Raw genomic sequence first — 15,661 nt, forward strand, 5'->3', positions numbered from 1 at the left:
CCCCGAACTCTTCTCCCGTTCACCATTCCTCCAGTGGATCCTTCAGCAGTCAGTTTCTTCTCAGCCAGTGACCCAGCGAATTCCTTTTTCTCTTCCTGATCAGTTTCAGCATCATTCTTTCTTCACCCACTCTTTCCAACACAGCTTCATTTGTTACTCTGTCTGTCCATTTCACGCGCTTCCATTCTCCTCCATATCCACATTTCAAATGTTTTTAGTAGCTTCTCTTCACTTCGTCGCAATGTCCATGTTTCTGACCCAAACTAAGCACTTGACTAGTCTTTTCCTTAGTTATTTCTCAGAGGTCCGCAGAAGATGCTCCTTTTTCTATTAAAAGCTTCCTTTCCCAATACTGTCGTCCTTTTGACTTCCTGTCAGCAGCTCATGTTAGTGCATTTAGTACAGCCCAAGTATTTGAAGCTGTGCACTTGTTCTATTGCTTCATTTATAATTCGCATATTTACCTTCTTTATTTTTCTTTTTATGATCATGGTCTTTGTCTTGTTTTAATTTATCTTCGTCCCATATTGCTCACAGCTGTCATTTGACTCCAGTGTCATCTCTCTTAGTATAATCTCCTCTTCTATTAACAACGCCATATCATCAGCAAATCTCATGGACTTTATTCTACTTCCTCCTACTATCACTCATTCCATGTTCGAAAAACTGTTCTTCACTAAATCCTCTGTGTTTCCTACTACCTAACATTGTCCACTATGGTAAACAAAACAGAAAACATTGAATTAGCTTCATTTCAGTGACTTCTATCATTATTATATCCTTTCACAGTTCTTGCACAGTTGCTTTCTTCAGCTTGTCTTCTCTGCAAAAATGGTAGTTTCTTCAAAAAAATGTTTTGTATTTGTGGTACTGGTGTGTGCTTTGACATCTTCCTCAGATCAATCATTTTCTCATACCTTACTGCATATGACGTATCTTGTTTTGGAATAAACTTGGTCAGGGCTAGCAAACGTGTTCCTCCATTTTTCTGTTGTTCAATTATTTCACTACATGGTAAGCATTCATGTCACAAGTCTCTCCATACTGTATTAGATACAGTAGAGCCCTTTTTCGAATGTTGTTTAACGGGTCTTTGAAATTATCATTTTTCTCCAGCATTACTTTTGTTTTAATCCAGGCTTTACCATCATATCCCACCTCCCTCAAATCCTTTTTTATATTATCTTCCCATCTACGTCTCGGCCTCCTCAAAGGTCTTTAATTTTGCTCAGGATAAAGACAAATGGCTGGCTTGCGTAAGGGTGGAAATAGACTTCCGGGTTCCTTAAAAGCCATAAGTACGTATTTTTCTTTTCCCTCATTGGTATCTTTGATAATAAAGTCGGAGCTAATTCCCCCCCCCCCCTCATTTGGTTTACTTCAATTTTTTTTTCCTGCAACTTTCTATCAATTCTTTCCACATCTCTCGAGTGTATTTGGGCTACTTTAGCATGGAAAGTAACACTTGGAACAATAATGCAGTGACAAATATCAAGAAATCGTTGCAACAAAAGGGATTTTGTAGGTCTTGGGGGGCAAATGACGCATTTAGCACCTAGATCACTATAGCATTGAAAGGTAATCATATTTCGAATTCGATAGTGAACTCAATGTAAATCTTTAAAATTTGCGCTTGGATCGCTAAGGTTTAGAGGTATCCAATTCTGCATGTACCATCTTGTAAAGAATGTGTTATCACGGCATATTTGATCACACTTTAAACAGTTCTTATCGATTCACAGTGTGAGCAATCCCAAACTAATTAACAGTTTTTGTTTTTAATAAGGTGCAAATTTTGGCGTATTGAATTTCGTATTGGAAGTGGCTGCTCAGTTCATGTCAGGTATATTTCCCTACCACAAAGAGTAACATAATTATTGCTGTATGAAATTCCATATAAACCATGATGTCTTCTTGAAAAAGAGGGTTTCGCTCAAAGTAGGACTTGCCACGTTTTCGGGTCAGTAGCCTAGGCCTATAATGAAAGAATGACGTCACGTTCCGAGCAATAACGCTCTGTGGTGAAACAAGTGTTGAGGGGATTCCGCCGATTTTGGAATAGACACCGACGTACTTGAACTGCCAACATAGAAAACAAATAATCATACTCAATCGCTTTTACCTTCATCTTGACGGGATAATAAAAGCCTAACCTAACCTAACCTAACCTAAGTGCGTCGGTGTCTATTCCAAAATAGACGGAATCCGCTCAACGCTCGTTTATCCAAATTTGGTAAGTTATATGAACAGTACTTATTTTAATTAAGTTATTACCATGTCTAGAAAGTGCTGCGTTCCTTCATGTAAGTTAAACTCTCGCATTGCGACCGCTGGTTATATAACTATGTTTTCTTTTCCAAAAGATCCCGACAGAAGGCAACAATGGCAAATTCTATTCAAGGGGACAATTTTCAGCCCAGTAGTACCGACGCCGTTTGCATCGAACACTTTTCAGAACGAGATATTGTGCGGGAAGATAAAGCAATTCCAAGTGACGGTAGCGTTCTTGTAGTGCCTAGGAAAATACCTAAACTCACAGATGATGCAGTTACTTCAATATTCCCAAATCAGCTATTATATATGTCCTCAGAATGTAAATTAAAAAGTAAAGGGCCTGAGAAAAGACAAAAAGATCAAGAGGCGATAGCCCCAGCAACAACTGTAGAAACAGTAGCAACAGCAAAATCGACTACAATAGCAACAAGGACAGAGACAGCCACAGCAACAAAAGGTAGGTCCATGACAGCAAGCTTTGCTGATTTGAATTCTCCTTCCCCTCCATTTCATTTATAGTTTTCCATAGATTGTATTGTATTGTATTTATTAATATTCCATGGTATTCATACACTGCTTTACAGCTAGAATATGGAACAAGTCAAAAAACTTAATACTATTATAAAGTCTTAATTTATAGTTACAGTCTAGATGAAATATATACAGACGAGATTTACAATATAGTCTACTAGTACAACACAAAGTTCTAGTATCAATTTCATGAAGTGTTATTGAATGTCATGAATTCACCTACAGAATAGAAGGCGTGAGAAATTAGGTACTTGTTTAATTAGGCCCTAAATAATCTTATGTTTTGAGTTTCATTTTTTATATCGATAGGGAGGCTATTAAAAATTTTTACTGCCATATAACGTACTCCTTTTTTGATAGCACGATAGACTTGCCGATTGAGTATGAAAGTCATTTCTTTGACGTGTATTTATGCTATGAACTGTTGAATTAGTTACAAAGTTTTCACGATTACATACGAGGAAGACTATTAATGAAAAGATATACTGACAAGCCATGGGCATTATTTGTAGTTTTTTTTAATTAGTCCTACAAGATTCACTAGATTTGGCACCTACTATTATTCTAATTACTCTTTTTGTAATAGAAATATACTGTTACTATCTGTGGAATTTCCCCAGAATATTATTCCAAAACTCATTACCGAATGGAAGTATGCAAAGTATATTGTTTTTAAGGTATTGATATTTATACTATCTTTTGCATAGATCTAATAGCAAAACAAGCTGAATTTAGTTTGGGGGTAATTTCTTTAATATGATTTTTCCAATTTAACACATTATTGATTTTTAAGCCAAGAAATTTGGTTGTCGTTGTTTCTAATAGGGATCTGTTGTTAATTATTGCGCTAGAAATTTGCGAGGTTGAATTTGCAATGAATATTTAAGATGTGGAAGAAGTCAAAGTTACACAGTTTCTTAGATAGATGAAGTGAATCCGGGGATTCGCCTTAGATTACCTAATTTTTGTCTTACAGTTGGGGAAAGCCTCGGTAATAATGTAACCAGGCAATCAACCAAGCGGTATTCTAACCCAAGCCCATATGCAGGTCCGAATCAACACGCAAACGAGTCTGCCTACTCAGCTACGCTGATTGGTCAATATAGCAATACATCATAAGTAGTTTAACTAAACAAAAGAGTACGGTATATAATACATGGCAAGCAGTGGAACTAGGCCTATACCAAAACACGCAATACACAGCAAAATTAATTCAGTTTACAAACGTAAAGTATTCATCTGTCGAACAATACAAAAATATGCAATAGATAGCAAGTTGATTAATTCATTTTACAAGCCTGTAGAAAGTTGAGCAAGCAGATTATTTCTCAATTACAAGTATAATCCATTTATAAGTTGAGCTATATAAGCTTCTAGGTTAAATTGTACTCTTCAAAATGACCAGACGAAAAATGTCCACAAACAAACATGTGCAGAGCAAAATGTCCAAGGGAAAAAGTCCAGTAAGAAATGTCCACATACAAAAATGTTCACAGCAAAATGTCCAGTATAAAAAAGAAACTAACAACGGATAGACGCAATCGTCAGGAGATATTATGAATTCAAAGACAGGAATGATGTAAAACGCTACCTTTATCTTATCACTTAAAATGCATGGACAACCAGAGGAGAAGGGTCAAGATCAAGAGATGAAATAAAAAAATCATTGTAAATTGGAGATTTCTGTGTGTTTATACATTAAAAATTATGATATGTACAGGACATTTTACATTAAAAAATTCATTGTAAATAGGAGACGTGTGTGTTTATACATTAAAAAGTAAGATCTCATGTATAGGTCATTTTACATTAAAAATTCATTGTAAATTGGAGGAGGATGCTAGGAACAATAAGTAGACTGTGCCATTACTATTTCGTATTGTCTGTAATGAGGCGATAGTAGCGATCATAGTGGCTAGCAACTATCTATGGATGCATTTTTGCTATGTATTGAGCTTCGTGACTGTATATACTAGACTGTGATATTATTTAGTAAATCTGCCCAAATAGTTGCCATAGGCACTGCGTGTAAATTTAAGATCCTTATTAATTTCTTTTGCAGTCGTGATGGACATGATCAAGATGGAACCTGGAGTCGATCCACTTTCTATACGAACAAGTGATTGCGTAGATGTAGAAGAGAAGAAGCCTTTGTTGCAGGTGGGCTACATTGAGAATATATTGCTATTTAGATAATTCCATGGAAGAACTAGATGATAGGAGGCTCAGTGTTTTTTTTAATGATTGTGTACCGCTTCTGCCATTGTGTTCAATGAAACACTCTGAGAGTGCACTTAGGCTGTTTTGACAAAGTAAATCCTTAAAATGACATCATGGGTGTTTGAAATGGCTTGCTACTAGTTGGTTTAGTGAGAGATGTTACTTGCTAGAACATGACAGGAAACAATGTCATTTAATTCTTGCGTCGGTCATAGTTTACAGTCACAGACTAAATGGCATAGGGATATTTTTCTAATGATTTGACATACATTTAGAAGTGAAATGTTTCTCTGAGATAAAAAAAATCTGGTCTCATTCTTGACCCCACTGTAAGGTTCGAAATTAATGAAGATCAACGAAAGCAGGTACATGAAGAGAAACGCGCTATTTACCTTCCATGCTGTGATGATCTCAGTCATAAATATAATATTCAAGATTGGAATGTCATAGGAGTTATGTTTGGTACGCGAGGAACAATTCCCAAATTTACATTGGAGGTACGTTTTTTTTTTTTTTTTAGTAGGTTATTTTACGACGCTTTATCAACATCTAGGTTATTTAGCGTCTGAATGAGATGAAGGTGATAATGCCGGTGAAATGAGTCTGGGGTCCAGCACCGAAAGTTACCCAGCATTTGCTCATATTGGATTGAGGGAAAACCCCGGAAAAAACCTCAACCAGGTAACTTGCCCCGACCGGGAATCGAACCCGGGCCACCTGGTTTCGCGGCTAGACGTGCTAACCGTTACTCCACAGGTGTGGACTTTTTTTCAGAAAATTAAAAATTGCTGATTAATCTCTTCAGACAATTGCATCAACCATCTTAAAATCTACATTGAACATCATCAATCACCATCTCTATTCATATTTATAATATTCAATTCATATTATTTATTTTCAATAAATTTTTATCGTTTTGATAGGTACCACATCTTGTTGCAGAATATTATTTTTTAAAATTTCATGCTGTATTTTTTAAACATTAATTTACATTTTCTATTTTGTTTATTTGAATCCAAGATTTGGACGGCTATCATTTCGATGTTATTCTCTGTCTAGAAATTGGAGTGAGCAATATTATACAGAATTTGGCAGAAATGACTCTCGAATATCAAATAGTAAGAGTCCAGGGGAAAAAAAGGGGGATGTCCACTTTTAAACAATTCTCAGGTAATCAATTTTAAAATTTGAAACTCTTATCATTTCAAATATAATACTGATAATTTAACCAGCAGTTCTTCGGTAACTGAGAACTTTCTTCCCCTTTTCTAAGTGTAGAATGAATACACTTCATATGAAGTATATAAGCGAATGGAAATCTGAATTTTGCCTGGAAGTGGACATCCCCCCTTTTTCCCCTGACCTCTAATAAATAACAAAGCAATGATGGAAGCTATTCAGAATTTTATTTCACAGTTTGAAAGAACATATCCTGCCACATAATTTTGAAAATAATCCTGTCCAAGTGCCGATCTTTATACGCCATACATTTGTGAAGTCTCTCCTTGAAGTTGTACATTATCCATCTGTTCATTTCTAGCGATATTACCGCAATTTCTTGACGGATGGTAGCTTTCAGTTCTTCTATGTTCTCGACTTACGTTTGTAGACTTGTGCCTTCACATATTTCCATAGAAAGAAATCGCAAGTTGCGACTCACATATTTACTTCGTAGGTGAACATGTTGACTTATAAAAGACTTTTTTTCGGGATTAACTGTCTTTTCACAAGCCTTACATGACAAAACTGTTCCATCAGTTGAAAACACATGGGCACCCAATTGACTTACGTAAGCGTGAATTTTGCTTTACAATGGTTTACTGAATTTAGACATTCTAGCTAACCGATCTTATACCTTCTGTCACCCGACAATAACTGACTGTTCCTCATTCAAATTTTTTTCTTCTACAATGATAAACAAGACTAGCACAAAATTGTAACAGTAAGATTTTTAAAATACGAAAGCAAACAATTGGAAATGCTACGTGACAACTTCTATGAGAACGAGCTTAATATTTAAAATTATAAAGCTGATGTTGATATCGTGAGGATATGAAAATATTATATTTGTAACTGTAGATTGTCGACCATTATTCATATTACACCAATAGTATTAAAGCACGATCATTAGCAGATTAAGCACGGAAATAAATTACTTTTATTTACTATTGTTAATAAAGTTAGTCATTGTTTCAAAAATTTAAATTATATAGAAATTACATTACAATTAATTAGAAAATTGCAAATAAAAAAGAAATAGCGCTTAAAAATGACGACGAGAGGTATTTATTACTAAGAAACACCTTAAAAATGCAAAATACGCAAAATAAAATTTAGCCCTATCACTTTGATTTACTCCAAATCACATTTATGTAATATACAAATAATGATTTACTTCCACCCAGTAAAAAAGGCAATTTCGAAACATCCGGGCTCTAATAACAAAATAATGACGAAACTATGACGTAGTTCTCTAACAATTGAATCTGTCGGAGCTAAAAGGAACAAAGTCAGAATATACATTTTTGGGTTATGCAGCAATTTTAACAACAGATATCATGCGTATCGAACGGTGGAACAAGGAACTAAGACTTTTAAATATTCTTTTGTCTTCTATAACATAAAAATATATACATTTGTGTTATTATTGGAATGTTTTTTGCTTCTCCTGAAAAGTTGTGAAAAGTGACTTAGTTCCTTTTAGCTCCGACTGATTGAATTTCATTTTTATACACGATGTATATAGTGATTATTAGTCAGAAATTTACATACGTACTATTGACTTTATAATTTTAAGGAAGTTAAACGTTTTTGTGAGAGTGTTTATTAATAAGACCGTTATTATATTCTGTATTTTGCAGTATGGAAATTCAGTAGACCTGCCCATGACCGAAATAAAAACCGAAACTATGGATCAGAACTGCGATCTGAAATCGGAGATGATATTTCCGGGAAAGTCAGAACCATTTGCCATGAAGTGTGAACCTGAAGTGAGTACAGTTTATAAAGTTGGTACTTCTCACAATGTGATTTACTCTGATGTGGCTGGTACAGCCAGGTGATCAGAGGTTGTCAGTGTTAACGTCATGCTTTTTGTTCCTTCATGCTGCAGTTTTTCCTCGATTAAATAGATTTTAAAATGAAGTCGGCAGCACATAACCTACCCTGCATTCACTGTTCATCTATATTGTCCTATATCTCGGTTTTGCATAATTTTCTTTTACAGAAAGAGTCATGTGATTGGAGCCCCTTGGAGGAAGAAGAGAAGGTCGGACAGCAAGTATCTTCTGAAGACGAAGTTTCAGCTGAGAGGTAAGTGAAGTGTGTGAGGCTTAACTTCTTTCTTGTTTTCACTGCCTTCTTTTTTTTACGAGTATGCTGTTGATGTATTGCATCTCCAAAAAGGAGACAGACTTGCAAAAGAATATTTTCTCAACTTCACTCCTTGTTTCATATGAAAGAATTTCTACCACTTAGTCTAAAAAAGAATCTTCTTCAGATGCTTGTAATGCCCCATTTTGATTATTGCGATTCCTTGCTAACTAATGTAAGTTCACTCTTAGCTGAGAGACTACAACGTGTCCATAATGTGTGCGTACGATTCATCTGCAATACTCGTAAATTTGACCATATAACGCCTTCCCTTCAGTTACTTTCATGGGTGCGTCTGAAGAAACGAAGAACAATACATTCACTGTCTCTTCTGTTTAGAATCATGCATACTTCTACTCCGAATTATTATCTGTTATCGCGCTTTCAGTTTCTTACAACTCTTCGAAACCGACATCAAGCACTTCTTTCTATCCCTCATCATAGAACGTCTTTATACTCAACTTCCTATACTGTAGAAATACCTCGCCTCTGGAATTCGTTACCTAATGACGTCAGGGACTGCCGGACTTTATCAAAATTCAAAAGTAAATTAGAAAATTTTATCTTAGTTAATGTTTTTTAGGTATTGCTAGAAGTATTGATTTGTGTTTTTTTTCTCTTTTTCTATTTTAATCTAGATTAAAATTGCAAGTTTCTTGTTTATGTCAGTTAATTAGTTGGGATAGAATTAATTATGATACTTAATCACTCTTTTAAAGTTTGTGTGACTGCAACCTGTGTATATTTTTGTGTGACTTTCTTTTGATTATAGTGTTTTTTTCTCTCTCTCTTTATTTCTTGTGTAGCTTTACTTTGTATATAGTATATTTGTTATGTTTGTTTCTTTTATTGTACTTGTATTCCTGGTGTTGTGGAAGAGGAGGCCTGGTGGCCTTAACTACACTAGAATAAATAAATAAATAAGTAAGTAAATAAATAAATAAATTGGCGTATTAACATGTTGAAATTTACGATTCGATACACTGTGCGGACTTATTGCATCTCTCTCTGTATGTCTCCCTGAATGTTTGTACGAATATCTGTCCTTCTGGATGTCCATGAGTTTGTCTGCATGTTTATTTCTACTCTGTCATTATGTATCTGTATGTCATCCAGAATGTTTGCTTGTATATCAGTCTACAAATATTGAAAAAATAAATATTGTAAGAAAATAATATATTACCTAACCAAACTAAACAAAAATATGAGTTTACAATGGAATCTTACCTATTTTGATATAAAGAAAAGCGACAGGAGACTATTTCGGTAAAAAAAAATTCACTTAAAACTTACAGACATAATTATTACTTCCATTTCATTTTGTAAAATTCTAATGAGAAAACAATTCAGATTTATACCAAAGACAACAAATTTCGGATGGAGCAAAATTTGAAACCTCGGAAATTCTATTCACTACTCCCGAGATAACATTCCAAAGCCACCTAAATCTGCTGTTATGATGATCAGATTGATAACAAGTCATGATTATTTGGCTAGACAATGAACAAGATAGGACTTTTCCATATGTGTATTGTGTGATGATAGTGAAGAATTTATATGACGTCATTCTATTTTCGGTCAGTAAAGTGTAATGATATTTTTAATTCCAACCAATCATAGTCATACATCGCGATAATTTCTGCTGCAGCTCGATTTATAACTATCAATTTATGGTATGGTCGTTCCTTTGTTTAGTCAGTGTCGCCAACTCTTTCCACGTGAATTGATGAGCATGACTCCATTGTACTAAATAAAGTGCGAAATCCTACTTCCATATGTACATATTCATCATCTAATTCCATGTCCATTGTATCTAAAGAAAATGACACTATAACATTTGTTCATTTCAATAATGTATTAATCAGGTTATTTGTAAATATACTATAAAATGTTTAAATTAAATTATTATCTCAGCACTATGGAGCAAGATAGAACCACAGTCTGGTATATATAGTCACGAAGTTCAAAACGTAATAAATATGCATCCATAGATAGTTGCTAACCACTAGGATGGCTACTATCTCCTCATTACAGACATTGCGAAATACTACCTGCGCAGTCTATTGTTCCTAGCACCTTCAAAACTCAACATTCGTGACTGACTGTGATAGAACTATGACTTTCTTTTGCATGTGAGGTAGTTTCTTTTCTTTGTATCTAGATGGAAGTTACAACACCAAGTGATCAATTTGTCATTTATGCTTTTTTTCATGACGCATCATAGATATACGTGTTAGTGTGTTTTTGTTTGTGAGTGTGTATAATATTAGATATAGCATTAGTGTTAGTGATTTATTGCGTTTTAGTCGTAATTGCACCTACTAAAAGCAGATTTTGTTCACAGCCTTGCAGTTATCCGTAGTAAAGGATTATCCTACTTCAGAAATATTACTCGCGATGGCGACATGCGTGCTGGGAAGAAGATATACAAATGTGATATTTGTGGAAAACAAGTGACACATCTCACACTTCACAGACGCGTACACTCAGGCGAGAAGCCATACCGTTGTGTTGTTTGTGGGAAATGTTTTGCGCTGCAGGGAAATCTCAGAAAGCATTCAGTTGTTCACACGAACAAAAGGCCATTCAGATGTGATAAGTGTGGAAAGAATTTTGCGCAATCCATACAACTGAAACACCACGCAACGTTACACACAGGCGATAAGGCGTTCACTTGTGGTGTGTGCGGAAAGAATTTTGCGCTATTGGCATACCTGAAACAACATGCTCGCTTACACACTGGCGACAAGCCATTCAAATGCGACGTTTGTGGGAAACGTTTCAATTCTACGCATTATGTGAAGAGACACGAACGGTCACACGAACGTACGAAGCTATTCCGGTGCCATATTTGTGGGAAAATCTATGACAAATTGATTGATCTAAAAAATCATAGAGTTCTGCACGCCATACAACAACCGTGACTTACGATGTAATCATACTCTACTTATTTGAAATAGCATTCGCTCGTAAATACGGGCGAGAGTTATGTCTGTTGTGGGCCATCTGTTTAAAAATAGAGGAACGTCAAAAAGTTTCGAAAGCTGTATTAAGGCGGTAAGGCATTCAGCTGTGACGTGTGTCGATAGAATTTTCCGCATTTTAGGTAATGTCGAAATATAAGCAATTTTACATAAGTATTAAGTTGTGGTGTCTGAGGATTATATTTCTCGCTTTCGGGGAAAATGAAAAAAAAATGTGTAATAATTGGTTCAGGGATTTTAGAGCTTTAAAAATAGTAATTTACGTGACAAGAGATTTATATGAGAGTTTATTCATGATTGGAAATTTTATCTCTTCAGTTCGCCTCATTAGATTATTTTCACGTGTGAATAAAATCTATTAAATGTCGTGTTGCATGCAATATTTTTTCACTACTAATATATAATGTGATATTTTAGGTGAAAATAATATTTTATTGAAATTAAATAGCAGTCATTTGTGTGAAAATAATTTTTAATTGAATTTTAATATTAGGTTCTTTTGTTATTGTTTGATTCAAGGCCAACTGTTTACATGGTTGGTTTAACTAAATATTATGTACATTTGGCTATGATTTAAAGAACAGTAATGAAGACGACAATGTCATTCACGTTTGATACAAAAAAAGAAATACATTTTAAATTTTCGTTCTTTGGAAGTGTCGCGGGACAAAGAACGTTTCTTACCAGATGTAGTCCTTATGGTTTTTTCTCTAGCCATCTGCGTCTCAACTTAAAACAAGTAGGGACTTGAAGAAAAATGAGTGTATCTGAATTCTGACAGTTTAATGTTCATTGCAGCAATCCCAGATTGTTGGTTAATTCGTAAATTGAAAACTTTCGAAGCAGATGCACATAATTTCAGATATTATTGTTAATTTGATATCACATTAACAGTGTAGACAGCACAGACAAGGAAAAATGTGGATTGTTGAGATTGTGTGTTTATTGTTATACTTTTAAACAATTTGAAACTGAAATCGAAGGCTTTTATATAATCGATGAAGACTATGTGGAATTTCTGCTTTGGGATTGGACTGACGTGGATATCATACAGCAGGTTCTGTGCTTGCAGTCAGGAGAGGCCTGTTATAGGTTATTTTACGAAGCTTCATCAACTGTTTTGGTTATATAGCCTCCAAATGAGATGGTGATAATGCCAGCAAAATGAGTTCGGGGTCCAGTGTCGAAAATTACCCAGCATTTGCTCTTAATGGGTTGAGGCAAAACCACGGAAAAATCTCTACCAGAATTTGAACCTGGTCGTGCTCGTTCCACGGTAAGGAATGCTGTTACTCCACACGTGTGTCCTGAAATAATGCCATTCCTGGAATTGTAGATTTTGCTACTTCCATGAGCTGTCTGGCGAGGATGGCTGTCAGAATTGTGAAGGAACTACTTTCAAATTTAGTCCCTCTATAACATTTTGATGGACACTCACCAGGGTCTGACAGGTCTCAACGTTGCAGGCATTTATTAAAGAACTGTACACATACTTCGAATACCAAGGGACCTAAACACCTACATCCTTGCTTCTTGAGATTGCAGAAATCTCAGTGATACTAGCGCTGATTTCGTTGCTTTTAGGTGTGAAAATTGTTTGGATTTGTTGTAAGGGATTTTTTTTTTTCTTGTAGAGATTGATTTGAAAACTTCCGAGTTTTATATGTATATATTTGAAGAAAAAGAAATTGTTAGGAAATTACATCTGATATAAGAGGTGCATAGTAATGAAAGTGCAAACATTGTGATATCTAGTGGAGGAAAGGAACATAGGCACGATACTACAGTGCGTTCGTAGCTCGACTGGACACACAAAACATTCAAATTTAAAAATTGTACTTTCAATAATTGTTCCTTTTAAAATTGATGTTTATTTTTTATTTCTTTATCCTTAATTAAAGTCCCGCGCCGTGACGTCGCGGTCTAAGGCATCCTGGCTCTGACTCGCGTTATGGAATGCGCGCTGGTTCGAGTCCTCATGGGGGAAGAAATTTTCTCATGAAATTTCGGCCAGTGTATGGAACCAGTGCCCACCCAGCATCGTGATGCACTTTTGGAGCTACGATAGGTAGCGAAATCCGGTTGCGAATACCAGCTATAACGGCTGGGGGGATCATCGTGCGAACCACACGATACCTCCATTCTGGTTGGATGATCGTCCACCTCTGCTTCGGCATGTGGGCGTGAGGCCAGCAGCCGGCTGGTCGGTCTAGGCCCTTCACGGGCTGTAGCGCCACGGATTATTATTATTATCCTTAATTAAAAGTTTTCTTGATTATTTCATCATCCCTAATTAAAACTTTTTTACCACTTGTTTATTTTATTTAGGTTATGTTATAATGGTCCGGCCAAGCTACGAACGCACTGTCTGTAATGTGAAGAACACAAAACTTGTATTAATTCACTGGATTGTAACGAAGCACAACAAATAATAATGAAATAAACACAGAAATGCTATATTGTAACTTCGTTTCTATGTCCACTATTACCCCAGCCAATAATGACATCACTAAACCAACATCACCAGGCCCTGAAAATCCTGCACAGATTAGTATATGCAAGAGATAACAAAAACCTAACCTAACCTATCATGAATTCGTAATGTATATATCCATTCATTGATTCATAGTATTCTGTCCGGGGGTATATCTTTCACTGCAAACCCAGCAATCCCCTATCCTATTTTCCTTCCTAATATCTGCATATGATCCATATATGTTAATGTCTATCATTTAATATTTTCTTGTGCCCCGAACTCTTCTCCCGTTCACCATTCCTCCAGTGGATCCTTCAGCAGTCAGTATCTTCTCAGTCAGTGACCCAGCGAATTCCTTTTTCTCTTCCTGATCAGTTTCAGCATCATTCTTTCTTCACCCACTCTTTCCAACACAGCTTCATTTGTTACTCTGTCTGTCATTTCACGCGCTTCCATTCTCCTCCATATCCACATTTCAAATGTTTTTAGTAGCTTCTCTTCACTTCGTCGCAATGTCCATGTTTCTGACCCAAAGTAAGCACTTGACTAGTCTTTTCCTTAGTTCTTTCTCAGAGGTCCGCAGAAGATTCTCCTTTTTCTATTAAAAGCTTCCTTTCCCATTACTATCGTCCTTTTGACTTCCTGTCAGCAGCTCATGTTAGTGCATTTAGTACAGCCCAAGTATTTGAAGTTGTGCACTTGTTCTATTGCTTCATTTATAATTCGCATATTTACCTTCTTTATTTTTCTTTTTATGATCATGGTCTTTGTCTTGTTTTAATTTATCTTCGTCCCATATTGCTCACAGCTGTCATTTGACTCCAGTATCATCTCTCTTAGTATAATCTCCTCTTCTATTAACAACGCCATATCATCAGCAAATCTCATGGACTTTATTCTACTTCCTCCTACTATCACTCATCCCATGTTCGGAAAACTATTCTTCACTAAATCCTCTGTGTTTCCTACTACCTAACATTGTCCACAATGGTAAACAAAACAGATGACATTGAATTAGCTCCATTTCAGTGACTTCTATCATTATTATATCCTTTCACAGTTCTTGCACAGTTGCTTTCTTCAGCTTGTCTCTCTGCAAAAATGGTAGTTTCTTCAAAAAAATGTTTTGTATTTGTGGTACTGGTATGTGCTTTGACATCTTCCTCAGATCTATCATTTTCTCATACCTTACTGCATATGACGTACCGTATCTTGTTTTGGAATAAACTTGGTCAGGGCTAGCAAACGTGTTCCTCCATTTTTCTGTTGTTCAATTATTTCACTACATGGTAAGCATTCATATCACAAGTCTCTCCATACTGTATTACAGTAGAGCCCTTTTTCGAATGTTGCTTAACGGATCTTTGAAATTATCATTTTTCTCCAGCATTACTTTTGTTTTAATCCAGGCTCTACCATCATATCCCACCTCCCTCAAATCCTTTTTTATATTATCTTCCCATCTAGATCTCGGCCTCCTCAAAGGTCTTTAATTTTGCTCAGGATAAGGACAAATGGCTGGCTTGCGTAAGGGTGGAAATAGACTTCCGGGTTCCTTAAAAGCCAAGAGTACGTATTTTTCTTTTCCTTCATTGGTATCTTTGATAATAAAGTCGGAAAGCTAGTTCCCCCCCCCCCTCATTTGGTTTACTTCAATTTTTTTTTCCTGCAACTTTCTATCAATTCTTTCCACATCTCTCGAGTGTATTTGGGCTACTTTAGCATGGAAAGTAACACTTGGAACATTAATGCAGTGACAAATGTCAAGAAATCGTTGCAACAAAAGGGATTTTGTAGGTCTTGG

The 15,661-nt window shown here is 35.7% G+C and overlaps 1 protein-coding gene across 1 annotated transcript; it reads left to right on the forward strand.

Moving 5' to 3' along the window:
• The first annotated feature begins 1,725 nt into the window (after positions 1 to 1,725).
• LOC138692045 (zinc finger protein 708-like) lies at positions 1,726 to 13,860 on the forward strand. The gene is made up of 6 exons (XM_069814883.1): positions 1,726 to 1,843; positions 2,364 to 2,731; positions 4,868 to 4,965; positions 7,887 to 8,015; positions 8,252 to 8,337; positions 10,742 to 13,860. Exons 2-6 carry the CDS (start codon positions 2,383 to 2,385, stop codon positions 11,319 to 11,321), a joined length of 1,242 nt encoding a protein of 413 aa, XP_069670984.1. The 5' UTR covers positions 1,726 to 1,843; positions 2,364 to 2,382; the 3' UTR covers positions 11,322 to 13,860.
• Positions 13,861 to 15,661: the final 1,801 nt, after the last annotated feature.

Source organism: Periplaneta americana, chromosome 16 (genome assembly GCF_040183065.1).
Source record: "Periplaneta americana isolate PAMFEO1 chromosome 16, P.americana_PAMFEO1_priV1, whole genome shotgun sequence".
NCBI lineage: Eukaryota > Metazoa > Arthropoda > Insecta > Blattodea > Blattidae > Periplaneta > Periplaneta americana.